Here is an 18818-nt window from a genome sequence, read left to right on the forward strand (position 1 = left end):
GTCTAATTGTTGAATCCACATCCACAGGTCTGTCTAAAAGGCATGTTTAATTATCCATGATGTCATGAAGGACGAGAAGGCCAGGGGCCCTTCAGCAGTTGAGCCACGGAGTGGTTAAATCTTCCTTCTTCCTTCATCCTTACACCATCTGTTTTCCCTCCATCCCCACTTTGGTAACTTGACAATGACATCACATAGGAAACACCTGGTGAAGGACTTCAACCATTTCATCACCTGTTATGTCTGTAAAGGGTACCTGATCAAGCCAACCACTGTGACAGAGTGCCTGCACACATGTGAGTACCTACAGTCTTTAGCACTATTCGCATTGGATAAGTATTATATAGGGACCTCGTGTGATTTAGAAATGACCCACCCTTATCTGAATTCCGTGTGGCGCATTCGCACGGGATAAGTGAAGCCTGTGATTTTACTCGAATTTACTGACTTCTCCGGGATATGATGTCAATAGGCTATTGCTTGGAAATGTCTTGTCATTATAGGTCTACATATATCATAAACAGAAGAATGTTCTTTACCTGCATGCTGCTATACATGTCATCCATCTCCATCTAATCATTCTTTTTGTTTTTGCTCTTCTGATGGTTTTTAACTTTCTCTTTCTGCAAATTGTATAGTTGTATGGTGTAGGTATAGCGATATGACCCAGCACCCAAAATACTATCAAAACACTCCAACACAGCCTCCATTCTTCGCGAAAGATGGATAAAAAGCCGCACAGGAAACAAAAACCTTGAAAAAATTATATACCACCCCGCCAAATCACAGAGATGCCGATTCGCACGAGACAGATATTATCACAGGACCTCAGTGTTGGGCGAAATATGGTAGGTCATTTGCCAGAAATTTTTTACTGTACGAATTACAGACATGGCCGATTCGCACGGGATTAAGATCACAGACAACCTCCACAATTATTACAAATGACTAGAGGTCACCAGGTAATACTAATCCAGTGCGAATAGGGCTTTTGTGAAAGTTTAGTGAAATGTTTATTGGTGATTTCTCACCCCAAAATGGTCTGTTCTGATTGCTTGATGGATAGTGGGTGATAAAGGAATGCTAAATGCAAATAATGAAATAATAATAATAAAATGCAGATACTCAAGCATTGTTAGGATTGCAGAATGAGGAAGAAACCATTTTCCATATGATTTATTGTCATATATCTGATAAAGCTGTGTCCAATTAAACTCTACTGTATTACCTGCCACGCTAATATACAACACAGCGTTTGTTCTATGTGTTTTAGGCTAATAAATCACAACTGCTATTGTTAATGTTCGATATTATTTGATTTTAGGGACATTTAATTTCATAATGCTTGATTAGGCACCTATGAATTTCCACAGAGAGTATGTGAAAATCAGGATTTAGTGTTAATTAATTGTCATTTTATTGTCAGGTGTAAAGGACCTACTTTCCTTTTTGCATCATATTGGTGCAGCATTGTGACCATCCCTGTCTCTTTGTCCTTTGTTGTATTTATGCACTTTTATTTTGAAGTGTATTTTCTGTTCACTTTGTTGCACTGCTTCCCCTTTCCTGTTTGCCTTTGTTTCTGTAGATACATGGGCTGTGTTCCACTCCACATTTTTATGCCCTTCACTCGCAAACTTCCCTCCGTCTCGTTCACTCGAATATGCATCATTGCTTACGTTGCACAAGTGCCCACTACTGGCGGAACTCGTGCATAAGGTTTAAATGGAATGCACTAAGCCCTTGATCACTTGGAATTCACTTTGGAGCTGATTTATTATTTAATCCCCTTTTTTACTTATGAATTGTTTGATGCACCATTCTATATGCATATAAGTTGTTGGGAAAAATATATAACATCCTATAGGTATATGAGCTGTTGGAGAAAAACAAAATTACACAAATTAAAAAAACATCAATAGTATAAACTTTGACTGTGAACATAAGGCAGCTACAAGTATTATGCAATTAAATCTCAACATAATGAATATATTATGCGATTAATTCTCAAAATAATTAATATATCATACACTTAATCACACAGTTAAGTGCGATCTGTGACGTCACAAGATGCATTTTGGGATATAGAGCTGCTTGAAGTGTACATCGGAGTAGACTCACTCCCTCTGTCAAAATCGAGGGACGAGGGTCTGTCCATATAAACCTCCCTCATCCACTTAACGAATTAACCATTGTAGGGATTCCCCCGAGGAGAAGTGCTTAGGGATGTTTGCAAGTGCATGTCTAAAAGTTTAGTGGAACGCAGCCCTTGTTTGTTTCCTTAGGGTTTAATCAGTCTCAGGTGTTCCTTGTTACCCATTTGTTATCCTGTGTATATATACCCCTTGTGTTTCAGTGCTTTTTGAATCATGTTTCATGTTCTGGTTTTGGTTTAGGCCTCATTTTGTGTTATCTTTTGTTTTGTTAAATTTATGCTTGCATTTGGATCCAGTCTCTCCTCTTCCTTGCATCGGCCAAGTAACAAGCACACTAGATGTGAATATTCCCACTCTTTTAAAATACATGACCAGCACAGTGTCACAGTCATCTGTTGATCAGTCACCATGACCACCGTTATTCTTCTCAATGCATAAGCTATTTTCACTCATAATATTTTCACTATTTAATATTCTTGATTGAGTCAGTTTCTGATTTCTGCTTGCTTTATTTATTTTTTTCTTTTATATAATGTTCATTAATGCCATAACAAGAATTCCATATTTTGAATGCACCACGCATTTGTTTGGACTATGCACTATATTTTAGCCCTCCACCCAGCCAATTATTCCACACAGTGATGACCTGATTGTGTCTTGTATCAATACCAGTGTGGGCAGTGACTATTCCCCCCCCCCCCCCCCCCCCCCCACTCATTAATTAGGTAAAGCAGTTTGATTTAGTTTGTGTGTTGACAGGTTTGTGCGTCTGTATTCACAGAGCAATAAGGTATGTTCGTTGCTGGTGGAATGCGATAGGTGTTTCTGGTCACACTTTATTACATGCATAAAAAAGTTAGGTATATGTACTTATGTACAACATGCAGAATTTCAATTGTGAAATGTAAAAGGGGATGCAAGCAATTGTGGGATAAAATCGTAGAAACCACAAATACCACAATAGAAGACACCAAGTGTGTTTAGAGCCCATCATTATGTTCACTGCACAGATACAGCTGCTTTAATAGTATTTTGACTCGTTTTAAATGTTCATTAAACAGGTAACATTATTTGTGCATTCAGTTTTTTAAGAATAATTTCTTCTGTTTTCTTGCTTCTGAACAGTTTGCAAAAGCTGTATAGTCCAGCATTTTGAGGACAGCAATGATTGCCCAAAATGTGGTATCCAGGTTCATGAAACGAATCCCTTGGAGATGTTAAGGTAAACCACACTGATCCATAATATCCTACTACTAAGACAAAATTTTCTCTTCAGAAAAACTGTTTCAAGTGATCTGGGAACAGATTCAGTGCAGCATTGTAGATCACACCACAATACAAACCATGATAAGGTTTAATCAGATTAATCTACTTGATTTCGCATCTTGGTTGGGAGGCATTCCAGGCAACAGCCGGATTGTTTTCTGAAGCTAGAGTGTCAGCTGAGATGACCCAGCGCAGGATTGCCTTTCCACACCAGTGATGCATCTCCACCCCAACACCAGACAGAATGATAACATGATAACAAGATCTAGAGCAGCATTAGCCTGAACTTGCTAACAGATGGGACAGGGAAAATATGGCTCTCATCATGTGTTCTGGTAGCTCACATTTCTTTTCTCCAAAGGCTGGACAACACTCTTGAAGAAGTCATATTCAAACTTGTGCCCGGTCTTAGAGAAAGTATGTATTTTACTGAGCCATTTTAAGTAACTTGTGTGTTATATATAGATACCAAATATCAACTGGCATTTATTTAACCTTTTCCCTGCCTTTCATTTTCCTTCCAGAGGAACAGCAGCAAGAGGTTGAATTTTGGAGAAGAAACAAATCGAAAGAAAATTCTAATGGTAAAATGACTCACAAATTATCTGCACTCACCTGATAGCCATGTTACCACAGAGCTTCTCTATTTTAAAGGGATAATTCATCTGAATTTTTTTTTCATATACTCACTCTGTTGTCATTCCAAACCTGAATGAAATGTGAGAGAATCAGCAGAATGTTGACACTGCTGTTTTTCATACAATGAAAGTGAATGGTGACAATGAGATGTCAAGCTCTGAAAAGGACAAAAAACACCATTAAACAGCCCAAATAGAATTTGTACGACTTCAGATGACTTAGGTTGCATCAGAAATCACATATTGTCTTGTCTTGAGTATTTGCCATGTGACCTACCAGCGTCAGTTGTGTCACTTCACTGTCATTCACAAATCCTCTCCCATGGCCTCATGGGATTGTGAAGTGTTCATTGGATGCGCACTTCAAAATCTTGCAGATAGTAGTAGTTCCCCTGGGATCTTTTTGCCTACTGTTTTATGAATACTGTACATTTTAACATACTACTTAATTCACACACTATTTTTCACCTACTATGCAGTAGGCAAGTATACGATTTCCGTTGCAGCCTTAGAATACAGCACACAAGTTGTATGGACTAGTTTTATGGTACATTTATGGTGCCTATTGCCCTTTTTTGGAGCTTAACAGCTCCTGGTCACTTCATTTTCATTGTATGGAAAAGAGCAGTGTGAAAAGTCTACATAACATATTTTGTGGTTTGCAGAAGAAAGAAAGTGTTATGGATTTGAAACAGCATGAGGGTCAGTAAATGTTTTCCAAAAGTTTCATTTTTGGCTGATCTATCCCTGTAATCCAACACATTAGGCTCTCATAGCTATGAATCAGTCCAATGTGACCTCATGGTACAGGTTACTTTGCTGTATTCAGCATTTAAACTTCTTTCATCAGACTTTTGGTATAACTTTTTTTCCCTATCAAGAAATGTCTTCACAGCTCAAATTAATCCACCACAATCTGTTTCTGTGACCTTGACTCACAGGTGGTAGAATGATGCGAGTCATCAGTATAGCTGTCCTCAGTCTATGTCTCTCTGCTTCTTTGACTCCAGAGGGAACCACAGAATCGCTCTGTACAGCTATTTTATACAGTTACAACTTTAAAGATGAACAAAATGTTAAACTCTTAGACTTTAATGTATGTACTGTCAAATTTAGACACAAGACTCAAAAGATACAAGTAACTGTTTAGTTATTTACACTACCATCACTATGCTTACCAAGGCTGCATGCAAATAAACAAACAACAACCTGTTTTTAAATTTATTTTAGAATGTAATTTATTCATGGAAAAGCTGAATTTTCATTTTTTATTTATTATCAATCATTATTGCTGCTCAATTATTAACAATGCTTCTAATTGTTAGCTATGTTAAAAACAGTTTTGTTTTCCACAAAATTATTAAGCTGCAATAATGTTGTTTTCAACATTAGTAAGAAATGTTTCTTTAGCACCAAATCAACACATTTTTGAAGGAGCATGTGACACTGACCAGTAATGGCTGCTGAAAATTCAATAATAATCTACAGTCCTTGTGCTCTGTATGAGCCAAAATGAAGGACTTTCATAATAGTTGGAGTCTCCAAGGTAACTTGTAAGTGTTTGCAGCTGCAAATAGTTCTTAATGATGAGATAATTACCACATTTATAATTTTCCTAAGAGCATTGTTTTGAATGTTATCTATTTCATATAAAAGTAAAACAAACAGATGCTGTTTTGGATTACCATATCTATTTAGCTTTGCCTGAAATGTTTTGCTTTTTTGCCCCACATTGTCGAAGAAGCATGTAATGTAGCACTTTTTTAAATGAAATTTTTGCAAGAAATCCATATGAAGTCTGTTGAGTTTTTTCTCAAGGAAATCTTCAATAAGATGTGTATATTGGCGGATACAGGGATTTTGTGTTTTAACAATATTTGGGAGTAAAAAAAGTAAATAAATTTAAAAGTATTTATTTTTATGAAGCTTTATACAATACAGATTGTTTCAAAGCAGCTTCACAGTAATAAACAAGAAAATAACAGTGTCAATGTTGAAAAATGCATCAATTATGAAACAAATTTGAGCTGTAAAGCAGTCATTAACTCAATTTAGTACAATAAAAAAGCAACAGTACAGTTATTTAAGAGAACATCTGTGTGAAAAGTAGATAAAACAACAGTTCAGAACCTTCATTAAATTATTTAAATGGCAATCCTTTAGCATAAGCACCACTGTTTTGTCTTTTTCCAGAGGATGGCCCTATATGTAAGAAAGCCCGAGTAGATGAAGAGGATGATGATAAAGGTGATGGGGACTACCACAGGAGTGATACTCAGATAGCTATCTGTCTGGACTGCTTGCGTAACAATGGGCAGATGGGAGAGAACATTGTTAAGGTTAGCCATCTTGAACTTTGCGATATAACTCTCCTCCCCCTGTCAGCATTTATGGGTGCCACTCCATGTCTTATGCTTCCTTTATCTTCTCTATGCATTGGTCTTGCCCCATCATTCCTTATATGGGAAAGGTGAACCGGGATCAGATTTTCCCCACAAGATCATTGTGTTTGACATTTTAAGATTAAAGATGAGACTTAAGGCCTCATTATACTTCTGCGTCGGACCTACGCCGGAGCCTATACGCCGTAGGCAACGTGTTGGTTTTAATTTATACTTCTGCGTCATTGTCCGCGTTGACGCGCACCTAGGGAGCATGTGAAACCCCGAGGGAGGGGTTCTGGCACACCAATCACAGCGCTTGCGTCCGCGTAGAATTGACGCGTTGTTACATTTTTGGAGAGGTGCACGTCAGGGTACGCCGTAGGGTACGCGCGCTACACACAGCCTACGACGTAGCTACGGCAGCAGTTCGACGCAGAAGTATAAATAGGCCTTTATCCTCAGTCTTTACTAAAGCCTGGCATCAATCAGTGTGACTCCAAGGCTCAATCCTTTCTATCAGCTTCCAATTTACCATTATCTCCCTGCTTGCTAATAAATTTTTCTTTCTTTCTTTCTTTCGGTCTTTCTTTCTTTCTTTCTTTCTTTCTTTGTTAACGTGATGTCTCATATAGTCTTATGTTTTTTCTCTGCAACTACATTAAGCTTAATTTCATATATATATATATATATATATGTGTTTTTGAAAGAAGTCTTTTATGCTCACCAAGGCCACGTGTATTTAATCAAAAATATAGTAAAAACAGTAATATTGTGTAATATAATTACAGTTTAAAACAACTGTTCCCTATCTGTCAGCCACTTTGACGTTGACGTTGAGACTAACACTAGGGGTTGCACTTGGGAGCCCCAGACACCTCTGATACTTCAGAAAAGGCCAATGAGAACTGGCGATGGGAATTTGCATGCCAGCCACTCCCCTGGAGGGTTATACGGGTATAAAAGGAAGCTGGTGTGCTCCACTCATTCAGATTTATTTTTCAGAGCTGAGAAGATGTATCTGTGATTCTCTCTGTGATTTCTGTATGGCGCATTTCAGTGATTCTCTCTTCCACACACACAGTTTAGTGCAAAAGAGTTCCCCTGGGTGCTTCAACGAGCAACTAAAAAGAGACATTTCCAAAAAAGATTCTCTAGCAAGAGAAATTTTCCATAAAACAGAAATTTTCTCTAATAGAGTAAATGCAGACAAAACCGTCTTTTTAAAGATGCTTTTTTGCATGTGTATTTCTGGATGTGGTCGACACCTGTCTCAATTAAATAGCCCTATCGCTGCTGCATGCCCATGCTGGAGCAGCTTTTGTGGATGGTTCATGCTCATTTACTGTGATCTGAGGGTACCAATGGATGCATTTCTGCCGGGTGAGTCCCCACGGACCTTCTATTCCTCAGCACGCTCATCTCTCCTAGTTGAGCTCATGGATTAGGTTAGGCGTTTCGTCCAATGGCGAGCCTAATTTATTATTCAGGGCTTCAGATGAGGATGAACTGTCAACCTGGCAGAATCATCCCAGACTCCCTTCTATGGCATGTAAGTTTACTCCGTCTCTAACGGCGGAGCCTTGCAGTACTGCTGGGCAGGCCACCATCCTGCAGACCAAGGCACTAAAAGATGTGCATGAGGGTAGTTCTGAGCCAGGATTGATGCAGGAACTGCATTCGGCGAAATTAGCACATCTTTAACAAGAGTAAGTAACAGTCACAATAACGCCACTTGGGCTAATGCATATGAAACCACTTCAGCATTGGCTTCATGCTCGAGTCACGAGATGCACACATCGAGTGACCACCACGTCGATCTGTTGCTGTTCTTTAAGTCCTTGGACAAACCTTGCGTTTCTACGGGTGGGAGTTCAATTAGAATAAGTGTCCACGTGTTGTCGTCACAACAGACTCTTCCAAGACAGGCTGGTGCGCTGGATGCAATGGGCATGCAGCCTTGGGAACCTGGACAGGTCCCCGACTGCACTGGCACATCAACTGCCTTGAGGTCTTGAGTTGTTGGCTGTGCTGCTAGCCTTGAGGAGGTTTTGACTATTTATCCATGGCAAGCATGTGTTGATCCTAATGGTCAACGTGACGATGGTGGCGTATATCAATCGCCATGGTGGTATCCGCTCTCGTTGCATGTCCCAACTCGCCCACCGTCTCCTCCTGAGGAGTCAGCAGCAACTGAAGTCACTGTGAGCCACTCATGTCCCAGGCGACCTTAATCACACAGCTGACTCGCTCTTATGACAGGCCACGCTCCATGGAGAGTGGTCTTTCAGATGATTTGGAGTTGATTCGGCGAGGCACAAATAGAACTGTTCACTACCCAGGAATCCTCCCACTGTCCTCTGTGGTATTCCCTGACCGAGGCCCCCCTCGGCACGGATGCACTGGCACACAGCTAGCCCCGGGGTCTGCGCAAGTAAGCTTTTCCCCAATGAGCCTGATTGCACAGACGTTGTGCAAAGTCAGAGAGGACAAAGAGCGGGTCCTACTGGTTGCAGGTATTTGTCCAACCCGACTTAGTTCTTGGAGCTCAAGCTCCTTGCGACAGCCCCTTTCTGGTGAATTCCCCTGAGTAATTACCTCCTTTTTCAGGGACAGGGGAAAACTTGCCACCTGCACCCAGACCTCTGGAACCTCCACGCCTAATCCCTGGATGGGATGTGGAAGACTTGTGTGGGCTATCACCAGCGGCAGACACTATCACTCAGGCTAGAGCCCACTTCACGAGTCGGTTTGTTAACTGGTGTGCTTCCAGAGGAGAAGACCCACAGAGATGCGCAGTCGAGGCAGCACTTTTCTTCCTGCAGGACAGGTTGGAGGTGTTATTTATTTAGTGTTAGAAACTGGGTTATGCTGCAATTGTTGTCTTATGCTCTAGATTGCACGGTGTGATTGCATATACCTTCAACATCTGCTAAGTAAAGTTCAAGTTGTGAAGTGCATTCCATCGTGTTATTGCTATTTATAGCTCTATAGAATATAATGATATTATGATAAGCACTACAGCAGGGATGTCTGTCCCCCTCCACCTTGAAGGTATATGTGGCCTTCATAGCGGCACATTACAGTTTAGTAGAGGGTAAGTCATTGGGGAAGCATGACCTGATAATCAGGTTCCTCAAAGATGCCAGGAGGTTGAATCCTTCTAGGCCACGCCTTATTCCTTCATGGTATCCCTCTTTAGGCTTGTCGGGTCTACAGAGAGCTATTTTTGAGCTGCTGGAGCTAAGGGCCCTCTCATTGAAGATGGTACTCCTGACTACGCTCATCTCCACCAAGATGATTGGGGACCTGCAGGCGTTCTCTGTCAGTGAATTGTGCCTTGAGTTCGGACAGGGATACTCTCACATAATCCCTATCAGACTACATTCCCACTACCCCTAGGCGAGGCAGACCAAGCCTTATCGTTGCTGTGTCCACTACATTCCCATTCCCGTATTTACTTGGACCACACGCTGAGTTTTAGACACTCTGAGCAGCTCTTTGTCTGTTTTGGGGGACAGCAGAAGGGGAAGGCTGTCTCCAAACAGAGGTTGGCCCACTGGATCGTGGATGCTATTACCTTGGCATATCAGGCACAGGGGATCGTGCCATTCCCCTTCGTTTAAGCTCACTCCGCAAGGAGTGTTGCATCCTCCTGGGCTTTAGCCTGCAGTGACTGTTTAACTGCAAACTCTATCTGCAGAGTGGTTGGCTCGTCGACACCTAATACCTTTTCGAGAATTTTCAATTTCCGGGTTGAGCCAGTTTCGTCCCGTGTGTTGTAAGCTGCGGGCAACTAGCCGGGTGCTCTACTTGCACACAGTGAAGAATTTTTCGGAAGAATCAGAGGTGTTTGGGGCTCCCATGTGCGACCCATAATGTCAATCTTGACACAACGTCTTGTTCCCTCCATCAGGGAACGGAGATTACAATAGTAACTGAGACATTTTCTATTTCTTCATTCTTTATTTTAAAAGGGACAATGCACAATAATTAACATGAGCACATAAGTCCATCATGTAAATGTGCCAGATTTAGCCATACAGAATAATTTTCATCTGCAGTCCCCATTTAGATATAGTTTTTAAACTTTTTTTTTTCTTTCTTTTTTCGTGAAGGCAAAGCTGAATTTTCAGCAGCCAGTTTTCAATGTCACATGATCTTTCAGAAATTTTCATTCTAATATTCTGAGACACATTTTGGAAATTTGTTGTCTTTTTATTTGTTTTCCAGGGTTTAATGAAAAAATTTATTCGCTGCTCAACAAGAGTGACTGTTGGAACAATTAAGAAGTTTTTAAGTCTGAAGTTAAAGCTTCCCAGTTCTTATGAGGTAACATTTGGATATCTTAAGTCTATGTAGTTTACCATTTTTCTGTACAAAGATAGAACGATTTATTGGAATTTACATATTGCCTTTGCATTTTGTTTAAATCTCACGTGTATATTAATGTTGTTATGCATTTTGCAGGCATATTTATGCAAAGCTTATAGTGGGATAAACATAAGTTTTAGCAGTACATGGTAATTAAATATGAAGTCCAATGATAATGAGGAAGGCAGATTAAATGGTTCAAAATAACAACAACAAGGTTTATTTAACAAGAGCAAACAACATGAGACAGAGTGCATGGCACAAACAATACTGGACAAGGAAAGAAAGGAAATGAGGCACTTAAATAGACAAGGTTATGAACTAAATACAGACAGGTGTGCTCGTTAATCAATGTCCATGACAACTAATGAATGGTGAAAATCTAGAACAAAGGAAACAGGTAACTGAAGATAAACAAACAAAAAATCCATGAAAGTGAAACTAAACTACGGAGCCCCTCACATGACATGCAGCAAAATAAATAGTAGGCTAAATCGTGTGCACAATTTTCTAATTTGTTTCCTCGATTTATAAATCATGCGCAGGATTTACTAATTCATTCCCTTGATTAGCTAAATCGAATTAGTAAATTGTGCACACGATTTAGCAAATCGAGGAAAAGAAATAAGTAAATCATGCGCAGGATTTACTAATTCGTTCCCTTGATTAGCTAAATCGAATTAGTAAATCGTGCACACGATTTAGCAAATCGAGGAAAAGAAATAAGTAAATCGTGCGCACGATTTACTTTTTTTTTCTTGCATGTCATGATCGGGCCTCCGTACTAAACAGAACATAGCTGTGACAGATATAGGAACACTACAAATTAAATATTCTTGTCTGGGACTCAAGTGTGTTTCTTTTATATATTTGCATGTGTTTCATCACTTACCGTATTCCTGCTGTTTATGTTTTGTTTGTTTGATACTTGCTTTAGTGTTTTGTACTACTGTACAATTAAACAGATCTGATAATCACTAACTGTTTCTGCAGCTAGATGTTCTATGCAATGGTGAGATCATGGGTAAAGACCACACCATGGAATTCATCTACATGACCCGCTGGAGGCTTCGGGGAGAAAATGTAAGCCATGAGAATACCAGTATCTCCTCCTCTCCTCTTATGCGTGAAATCTGAATCCTCTCATCTTTTCCACTGGGATGAGCAGTGCGGCTGACCCTATTACCTAAAGGAGCTTCATAGCAAGTTGTGTGGTTTTGCTCTTCATGGTACTTACATTGTGAAGCAAAGTAACTAAGACAGCCATAAAACTTTAAGGTTAATTCCAGTCGGTTCAGTCGAGTCCACACCCTTCAACTGAGCAGGTGCTTCATTCATTTTAGCATTATGATTGTAACTTTTGCACAAGGCTGTCATCGAGTATGGAGCTATGAGGACTGAATGCAATGATTGGACAAACATTTTTTGGTCCTGAGGCTTCCACAGAAGATATATGTACATGTTTAAATTAGTGCTGTCAATAATAATAATAATAATAATAAATAAAAAAAGAAAATAGATTAATCACACGTTTTCTGTGATTAATCCCCCAATTTTAAACATTAATTATAGCCATTCAACATTGCAGTGTAATTGAAAGCTATACATCTTTTTAATGTTTTTATTTATTAGGCTTCAAAAAAAGAACAACTTTTAATTTAAGTGAACTTCAAACAATCCTCACATAAACCCATAATCAATGTCATATAATTAGTGGCTGCTGTCACTTTAAGATCTGCCGCTGCTGACAGAGACGCGGATCTCACACACGTATCCTTCTCTCACAACTCTTAACGCTCATTTAAGACTTAATTTAACTAATTTAAGTTAAAGTGTAACTCTTATGAGGAAAAAATTTATCAAATGCGTTAACTTGTTAACGTTGACAGCCCTAGTTTTAATATTTAGACCACTTCTATTATTGATTGCTATGTGAAGAGAGTTTTAACCAGTATGATAAAAATTGTTTCTAAAACAAATTGCCTACCCTATCTTTAAAAGAAAGACATTCTATGAGCTCAGAAATTGTTAAATGACAGTATGTCAGTGTGATTTCAACTTCACTATTAAAATTGTGTTTAATTGTTAAAAATCTATTGATGATTTCACTTTTCACTTCACTTATCTTTTTATCAGATAACTTAAAATAATATTTTCACTATTCACTTTTCCTATAAACTTGATGACCAATCCCAGCATGCAAAACACACCATATTCTGCTGGTGACCAGCAATGCTGGATTTCAGCAGGGTAGCTTGCAATGAACTTGAATTATATTGTATTTGTAATCAGTGATCATAAAATACTTTTATATTGAATGATAGTTTTTGATTTAATTATAGATTTATGTGAATATAAAGCTTGCATATCATCATAAAAGGAAATTTTACACTCATCTACAACATGTCTCTTTCTCCAGGTATACCCAATGGTACTTGAATATCGACCACGCATTGACTTTGGCTAGGTTGAAATACCCTGCACTAACTTCATCCTATGAACAGACAGCGAATTGAATGGACCAGTTCTGAAGATGTGCTCTACCCATCTCTTCTGTTTAGTTTCATTCGTTTTTTTGTCGAAAGATTGTCACTTACAACATTGTGATTTATTTCACTTCCTGTGTTGTAGTTTATTTACCAAAGTGACGCAAAAGTCATGTTTAAAGGCCTTCAGCAATTTGCATTTGATGGTAGCTCCCTTTAAAAATGTCACATGATATGAAAATCTCAAGTAAATGCGGCAGTGCCTTTTTATTACATCATCTTGTGAAGAGATTCTGACAGACGTTGAGTTTATAAAGAGTTTTTACAGAATTGTTTCCTTTTGTGTTCTACGGACAAAACAAGCCCTGCAAGGTTTTGAAAAACATAAGGGTGAGTGACAGAATGTGAATTTTTAGGTCACTTTAAGTGGTTTAATACTAGGCTCCTGGTGTTTAAAGCTTCTAGGCTTGATTAGAGCTTCAAACATCCTCTAAGGGGGTTTTAAGCTGGTCTGTTTTTGATTTTGCCCACTTAAGTGGTTTTATTTATTATAGGTTATACCTCTATGCTCTCAAAAATACCGTTTCTTTTACATGGTTTTGGTGACCTCTGCATATGTGCCTCATTTAAAAAACAAAAACAAAACAAAAAAAACAAGTTGAATTTAACTTTGCTAAACACATCGAATAGTGGTTTTACAATGTCATCATACTTCCGTGGCATCATAATTGAGAAAGAATTCAGCTTTACTGTCCTGTCATTTTGGTTTATGGCTGACAGGCAATGAGTTAAAATCTTCCTCACAATTTGTAATACTTTTTTCGGATTTTATAGAAACATAGGTATAATGTTCATAATTGCTGTCTTAAATCAAAGTTTTTGAGTCATGCTTGCCTGTTTTATGTCAGAATAAATCCTGAATCAAGTTGTCCAAAGAAAGAAATGTCAAAGCAAAGGAAGAAACTATACTTAAAGGAACACGCCGACTTTTTGTGACTTTAGCTTATTCACCATATCCCCCAGAGTTAGATAAGTCCATACATACCCTTTTCATCTCTGTGCGTGCCATAACTCTGTCTGACACACCCACCGCTAGCCTAGCTTAGTACAAAGACTGGAGGTAAACGGCTCCAGCTAGCATACTGCTCCCAATAAGTGACAAAATAACCATATTAGCCAATAGCCATCTTCTAACTGTATACATACTGGGAACTATATTCTCAGAAGGCGAATCACTGCTACTTGGGCAGAGTGATTTGCTCGCAGCACCTGAGAAGCCCCGTGGTGAGGAGCAGAGAGTTCCCTCAGAGTTGGAGTAAATCACTCCGCAGAAGTAGCAGTGCTTCGCCTTCTGAGAATATAGTTCCCAGTATACGGTTAGAGATGGCTGTGTCTCGTGACCTTGTTATTTGTACGCGCTGTGACTATGTAAATCACAACATGTAAATAGGAAAATGTTGGTGTTATTTTGTTACTTATTGGGAGCAGTATGCTAGCTGGAACCGTTTACCTCCAGTTGTTGTGTTACGGCACGCACGTAACCTCCAGTTACGGCACGCACGGAGATGAAAAGGGTATGTATGGTCTTATCTAACTCTGGGGGATACGGTGAATAAGCTAAAGTCCCAAAAAGTCGGTATGTTCCTTTAATTCTTGCAAAATAGAATTAAGGGATTTGCTGGGCCACATTACAGTATATTAGTCTGGTCATATTTCACCAAAGACATTCTATAGCATCTGACCACATGGCATAACAGGCTAAAAACTGTTTGCCTTGCCTTACAACTATACTCACAGAGGCCATGTGGCAAAGAGAAAGCTTGAATTTCTGAGCATGTAACAAAACTACCTAATTTCTCAGAGTTCAAAAAAAAAATTTTCCAGTCTATTTGTGAATTTTTCCATGTCCTTACAAATCTCCTCTGAATCTCCCTCCATTAAAAAGGTGACTTTAAAATATAAAATAATGTGTGGACACTGAATAATATTTGTTTAGAATAGTCCCTTGAATGTCCTTGTACTGCAATGATCAAAATGTATTTTTGTAAGAAGCCCTTGTAGATATTTTATCTTTAAAAAAATGGAAATGTATGTTGTATGTAACAAACATGAAATGCTGCTTAGAATATTCTATTTTTTTCAATGTAAAGTTCCTGAGGTGATTCCTTTAGATTAGAAATGTATACAACATATGACTTGTATACTTGAGTTATTGTATTTGTGTCTTTGTCCGGAAGAAAAATACACTCATGAATATCGGTTATATTGGTCTCCATGTACCATTTTTGATTTCATACTTATGTCATGGTATTTAAAATTTCTAAAGAGACAAAACACTACAGTGTTTATTTTATTGAATGTGTTACAGATGGTTCAATTCTCTTTCCCTCCTGAATGGTCTCATTGCACAGCGGTGTGTGTGGAGCTCTGGTTGCGGTAGCATTGCCTCATATTTTCTCTGTGATTTCATCCAAGCTTCATCTGCCAAGGACATAATTTCTCCACGGCCAAAATCCATCGACTTTTCAAGTGATTCGACTTTCACTGCTTTCAGTGAGGAGAAAATGCTGCCAAAAGATCATAAAAAAGAGACAGCTATCTAATTTTTAGATGGTTGAGGAGGGAATGTGTGTGTGTGTGTGTGTGTGTGTGTCCATCACTCTTCAGTTTCTAAAATGGGAAAGTCATTCAGCATCATGTTGATAAAGACCCACTAGACTGTGGCTCACACAACTTTGCTTTCTGGGAGTTGATGTTCTGAAAGATGTGCCACTCTGTAGAAAGACACTGCCTGGGCTCTGAGCTCATGAAAGTGGATTTCTTCACTTTCTACAGGTCGGTCACAACACCTCTGGATTTCCACTTTGTGTCATAGCCAGTCAGTTTTTCCAAAAGCACTCTCTTCTGTCTAGGAAAGTGTATGTATGTCCTACCTGTGCCAAATTTATTCTCCATCTGCACAATAGAGAATTTTTTGGACCGTGTCTTTTCGTGTCTTTAAACTGCCTATTCCCATGAAGGTAAAGAGGGGTTATATTGGGAATTTGGAGGAGGGAAAACACAAAAATTTGGTGGTGATACTGCCTGATGCCCTTGGCAAGATATTGCTCCAGTTACTAATGTAACCTTGGTTCCCTGAGATACTGGAATGAGCGTTGGGTCAGTGTCTGACGAGTATGGGGAAACTGTTATCTCCGAATACTGAAGCCTGATTGGTGCATGTCTGTGCACTTGCACAGACAAATAGCCTTTCAGCCCGCCAGAAGGGGCGGGGCCGACTGCATATTTAAGTTGCACAAAAGGGCCATTTTGTCAGATTTTCTCGACTGAACAGCAGTAGCGTTGACTCGCGCATGAGCACGGCAGGATACGCAATGCTCGCTCCCTTTAGATACGGTTCACATTGCGTCAGAGGATCTTCTCTGATTGATATGGGGAATGGCTGCAAAACACTGTGTTACTGTTGTGGCAAATTCAAAGTTCTTTTTGGTTCAGGTCTCAAAGAAGTTATTAAGTTATAGCAAATTCGAAGTCCTTGGTTCAGGTCACAAAGAAGTTTCTCAAGAGTCGAGGTTCCAGGTCAGAAGAATTAACTTTATTGTCAACCAACAAAGTGAGAAGCCAGCTGGTCATCTAAGGTTACAATGGTCAGTGTTCATGTCTTATACTTTTTCTTATCACTAGGTGCCCAATGGGCACCCTCATATCTTGTGGCCTTGCCACCATTAGAGACTTTTCTCCCTTGACCTTCTTCTATTGGTGGAACATCTCAAAAAATATGTTTTTCTGCCAACACATCCCAGCACCTGCATTTACAGACTTTTTGGGTACTTTTCCATTCTCTTACCCTTGTAACTTGGTACTTTTCCATTCTCTTATCCTTGTGACCCATTTTCTGCTTGGCATTACAGTATTCAGACTTTTTCATGAGACAAGGGAAATTCTTCAACATAATCCCCCCTTTGGGACTTAACTTAAGTCCCACCTTCACTTTTGTCCCAGAATGTATCTTCATGAATAAGCCTCTCTCTGTTATCTATCAATCATGGCCAATATAGACCATCCATCTTTCTTATCAATAGGCTTTCATCACAAAGGTACACTCTGGAGGAATAGTGAGACCAAACATCTCCACCCCCCTTTGAGTGGAGTGGAGTAAAAGATCTCACCTTCCTGTTGTATCATCACTCTGAAGGGATAAATTACTTTAAACATTTGATTTCCAGTATAATCAACATATTTCAGTGTACAGACTTGAAGTTAGGATTGTCCCACAGTATCAGAGGAACTGCACAGGCGCTTCCGGTGGCCTGGAGTGCTATCTGGGTTGCTCCATCATTGCCAGAGGTGCCCTGGTCCTGCCTAGGGCGCTATCTGGTGTTGGAGCAGACAGCGGGTTTTTAAACCACCAGTTGAGTCTGCCCTTGCTGGTCCGGCAATTGGTGACCGCGCTTATAATTAATTTATCTTTTTACCCCGTGGAAACATCTACCAGTAGTCTAATGCATGTACTTCACTTTTAATTCATAAAAACTTTAAAATATTAAAAGAACTCTGTTATGACGAGTAAAATGATTAGTAAGTGATAAAAATAGTAAAAACATTCTTATCTTTTCCCTTTATATCTGGTTGCATTACCTCGTACCACGGGCAATGACCTGCTTCAAACCTTGTATTGTCCCCTCTCATTCACATATTCATATTTTGTGAACAGTTAGTGTGATTATATAAAATATACTCAGTAGGATTATATGTAAGAATATATGTAAGAATATACTCTGGAAGGAGCCCTTGTATCAAATCAAAAAATAAAAATAACCCCTCTACCTAACTCCCTACTCTACCCACGTTCTAATGATCTGTTTAATTTTACCCCAAAAATAAAATACACAGTGTGGCTACCTCTCTCTCTATCAAAAACAGTGTCAAATTGTTAAAGGTAGGGTAAGTAGGATTTAAAAAAAAAAAAAAACATTCCAAATTTGTTTAAACTGTCTTTATATACCAATACATAATTAAAATATAAGTACTCTGAAAAAGAGAGTATACAAATCGAGTGTCTGTAGACCTCTCACGACTGTTGTAAACACAGCTAATTATTTCCATTCACTCCACCCCCTCCCTTCTGGGCTCCTTCCAAAGCCACGCCCCCAAAACACATGAACGCGCGACGCCAAATGTTCAGGCTTAGGAAGACGCATTTATTTACCTGAGACGAGTGCAGAGAAAGGAGCGCAGTGCATGCAGTGACATCATGTCAGAATCACATGTAATAAAATACCGAACTTTATCACTATAAATATAAACAAATAAGATGGCTTTTAGTACTCACTATCAAGCTAGCATATCGATACTGGTAAAGTTTAAAATATATTTTGTTTGATTCGGTAACAAGCTATATTTAGGCTATAGGTAACGAGCTATATTTATAAGGCAAAGCTAAAAACAGGTTGCATTGATACACGTTTTTCCATTACCATCAGTTAAACTGTGATGAAGGTGAATTTCGTGTAAGAG

The 18818-nt window shown here is 39.1% G+C and overlaps 1 protein-coding gene across 1 annotated transcript in view; it reads left to right on the plus strand.

Annotated features, from left to right (window-relative positions):
• Positions 1-15564, plus strand: part of pcgf5b (polycomb group ring finger 5b) — a 20079-nt gene extending 4515 nt beyond the window's left edge. The window contains exons 2-9 of the mRNA XM_084134304.1: positions 28-296; positions 3282-3378; positions 3784-3839; positions 3947-4006; positions 6254-6399; positions 10675-10773; positions 11809-11898; positions 13235-15564. Of these exons, the coding sequence (XP_083990430.1) occupies positions 185-296; positions 3282-3378; positions 3784-3839; positions 3947-4006; positions 6254-6399; positions 10675-10773; positions 11809-11898; positions 13235-13282 (708 nt within the window). The 5' untranslated portion in view covers positions 28-184 and the 3' untranslated portion in view covers positions 13283-15564. The remainder of the gene's footprint in view (positions 1-27; positions 297-3281; positions 3379-3783; positions 3840-3946; positions 4007-6253; positions 6400-10674; positions 10774-11808; positions 11899-13234) is intronic.
• The last annotated feature ends 3254 nt before the right edge of the window (positions 15565-18818 follow it).

The sequence above is a fragment of the Abramis brama genome (genome assembly GCF_963993115.1).
Source record: "Abramis brama genome assembly, chromosome: 14".
In the NCBI taxonomy this organism is placed as follows: domain Eukaryota; kingdom Metazoa; phylum Chordata; class Actinopteri; order Cypriniformes; family Leuciscidae; genus Abramis; species Abramis brama.